Source organism: Ascaphus truei, chromosome 1, assembly GCF_040206685.1.
Source record: "Ascaphus truei isolate aAscTru1 chromosome 1, aAscTru1.hap1, whole genome shotgun sequence".
In the NCBI taxonomy this organism is placed as follows: Eukaryota; Metazoa; Chordata; class Amphibia; order Anura; family Ascaphidae; genus Ascaphus; species Ascaphus truei.
The window spans coordinates 531,373,148-531,375,142 of NC_134483.1; the positions used below are offsets into that span (position 1 = coordinate 531,373,148).

Genomic DNA, 1,995 nt, shown 5'->3' on the forward strand with positions numbered 1-1,995 from the left:
AGTGTTAGTCCTTAGGAGCAAAAAACAAACAAATAATAAAACAAAAAAAGCATTGGTGCTGAGTATTTATTTTATTTATTTATAAAATGTTTTACCAGGATAATAGATTGAGAGTTACCGCTCGTTTTCAAGTATGTCCTGGGCACAGAATTATGATGACAAATAAATGTTTACAAATACATAGTTACATTAAGTGAACAGGGTTATACATGATGTATAAAGACATTGCATGAACCGTTTAACATATTTTATCTTTTAGGCGCATTAAACAGTTACAGACCAGATTAGATTGTGTCTTTTTACAAACACTTTTTTTTTTAAATATACGTAAGGGATTGCACCTTTAAACTCCTGGTGAGGGTTCTGACATCTATTGAAAGCAGGTAACACCCAGTAACGAAGAAGTTGCAATATGCTGCAGATTCTCAGCCTAAAGCCTCTGGCTGAGCAGATTTAGGGATGAGATGGGATATGTCTGCCATGGTTACCGTAGAGCTGTTAATGCAAAAAGCAAATAAAGTAATGGTGTTTCATTCTCTTCATATGAGAACAAACATTTACCGTTTCTGTTAATGTGAGTGTTCTTAGACTGTACTCTAAGTTAAGTGCTGTATATCAGCGAAGGTTCACAGTGTGGGCAGAAGACTTATGTACGGTATTTGCTGTTTGAGCACAAGTTCATATCTACAATGCTGGTTCATGTTGAATATGACTGTAGAAAAGAAAAATCCAACTAACCAACATTTACAGAAACTGAAACAATTGTTTAAGGGAAACAAGGGTGAAATGACTCATTGTATGCGCCTTTTTAATGTCGCTGTTCTATGCCCGGCAAAGATGCAGCTTTTCGACCCTGGCAGCAGCAACCAGCCTCAGCTAAGTAGTCCTTAATTTGTCTATAACCAAATACCATGATGCAGGAGCTGACCGAGTAGTAAATTGATGACAATATGCCATACAGAGCAGAAAGCATGGTGTTTTCATAATCGTTCTGTATAAGTCCGGAAACAATGGCGATCCACACAACGTCGCTGGAAATCCAGCAGATCACGTAGAGAGAAAGCAGAGACAGCAGGATCTTGGTAGCCTGGGCAGTGTGCTTGTTCCAGCCACGTCTGGCGGTCATTGTGTCCCTCACTTGCCTCCTGTGCCTGCAAATCAGGTCTATTGTAAATCCATTTAAAAGAACGACAAGGATTATTAACAAGAAGTCCAAGCTCACGGTGGCGTAGGTAAGGACCTTCAGCAGCATACTTTCTGATGGACCTATACAGTTGGTACTTGTTAGCAACAAGTTGCTTTTGTTACGTGGACCCACTGGATCTTTGTACAGAAGATATGGGATATGGAAAGCGATGCTGACCGCCCAGCAACCGGCAAGTGTCCAGTTGACATACTGACCTTGATGCCTATGGATGAATTTTGACCAGTTGTGACCGGGTCTCTTTATCTTGATGAGGTGAAGAAAGCTCAAGTTCTCCACGGACCAAATGCTGACCAGCCTGAGAGTGTGGTAAAAATAAAGTAGGATCCGGCAGCCCACGGTACCAAAAACCTTAGTGTGGAAGAACACCAGGATTCCAGGGATCTCTTTGTAACAGCAAAGCAACAGGTTGACCAGAGCCATGTTAACTATGATTCGGTCCAGAGGCTGGAACACCTTGTGTCTGATCGCATTGCTGACAAAGGCAAAAAGAATGATGAGATTCGCCACAGTTCCAAACAGAGCAGAAAAATAAATAGTAATAGATACAATATCTGCAGCACTTAATATCATAGTTAGCAGCTCCTTTGCTCTGTTTCCCTCGTCTTCCCTTCAGCGTTCGCGTTTGGTCCGCTTTACATCACAAGCGTAAACATTTTAGCTGCATTGTCAAAATATCTTCATTATGAAGGGGTAGCTCTGCCAGTGGTTAGAGGACTCTTATACGCCTCTTCACAGCTGTATAATAGCCAGATGATCCTTTTTAAAGTCTCCTGCTGTGAGAGCTGGGA

General features: G+C 41.3%; 1 protein-coding gene across 1 annotated transcript; it reads right to left on the reverse strand.

Annotated features, from left to right (window-relative positions):
• Positions 1-808: 808 nt before the first annotated feature.
• Positions 809-1,777, reverse strand: LOC142464623 (olfactory receptor class A-like protein 1). Its single transcript, XM_075568014.1, has one exon. The coding sequence runs from the start codon at positions 1,775-1,777 to the stop codon at positions 809-811; it is 969 nt and encodes a 322-aa protein (XP_075424129.1).
• Positions 1,778-1,995: the final 218 nt, after the last annotated feature.